Source organism: Morone saxatilis, unplaced genomic scaffold (assembly GCF_004916995.1).
Source record: "Morone saxatilis isolate NCDOM2014 unplaced genomic scaffold, NCSU_SB_2.0 Contig11, whole genome shotgun sequence".
Taxonomy (NCBI): domain Eukaryota; kingdom Metazoa; phylum Chordata; class Actinopteri; family Moronidae; genus Morone; species Morone saxatilis.
Window position 1 is genome coordinate 9,002,031 of NW_023339663.1, and position 847 is coordinate 9,002,877.

General features: G+C 57.6%; 1 protein-coding gene across 1 annotated transcript in view; it reads right to left on the minus strand.

Annotated features, from left to right (window-relative positions):
* Positions 1 to 847, minus strand: part of LOC118343433 (E3 ubiquitin-protein ligase MARCHF7-like) — an 8,118-nt gene that overhangs the window by 2,545 nt on the left and 4,726 nt on the right. The window contains 1 exon segment of the mRNA XM_035682238.1: positions 1 to 847. This exon segment is cut by the window's left edge and continues 13 nt beyond it. Coding sequence (XP_035538131.1) covers positions 1 to 847 — 847 coding nt within the window.

Sequence of the window (847 nt, forward strand, 5' to 3'; positions counted from 1 at the left end):
TCCTCCTCTTCATCATCATCGTCGTCTTCCTGTGATGCTCTATGCTCAAGGTTGTCCCACCTTCTCAGTAAATGCTGCGGACGGCTGTAGCCTTCTTCTACGTCTGCAGCTGAGTGCGCACTCTCGTCCCTAGTATGTCTTCTGAGGCGAGCGAGGAGAGGTGGGCAGCGGCCGCGGAGGGAGGAGGAAAGCCAGGAGGAGGAGCCGACGCTTCCTCCACTACTTGTGTTATTACTACTGCCAACGCCAGGTTCTCTCCACAATGACATTCTGGACCGAGGCAGGCCACTACGGTAGCCATCGTTGTTATTTTCCTGGATAGGGGCGAGGTCGGCTCTGCGATTCCTGTGGCTACCCAAGGTTGCCTCAGACCCTCCAGTGTCAGGCTCCACACTAGACACCCTGACTCCCTCATCGCTGTCCACAGACTCTCCACCAGTTGATGGACTGTCATCTTCGAGGGAGCGAACACTGGATGAGCCACTAGAAGAGTCTTGGCTGGAGCGCCGTGAAAACAGACGGGACAAAAGGCGACGAGTGGAGCGACGGCCCTCAGGCTCTCCGCCTTCAGGGGCCGGCCTTGGGGGGAGTGTGGCCTCTGGTCTGGCCAGGGGAGTGGTGTACCGAGGGGTGTGGGAGGAGTAGGAGGAGGAATTAACTGAGGAGGACTCCGGGTTCCTGGTTTGTTCCTGAGATGAGTGGAGAGCGGACGAGCCGGTCGAGAAACGAGATGCGGTTCTGCTGCTGAAGTCACGTGCCAGAGGAGAAGATTGATGGGAGGTGGAAGATGAGAGGTGGCGATTTAGAGAGCTTTCTCTAGCAGTGGAGGAGGAAGAAGAAGAGGAGG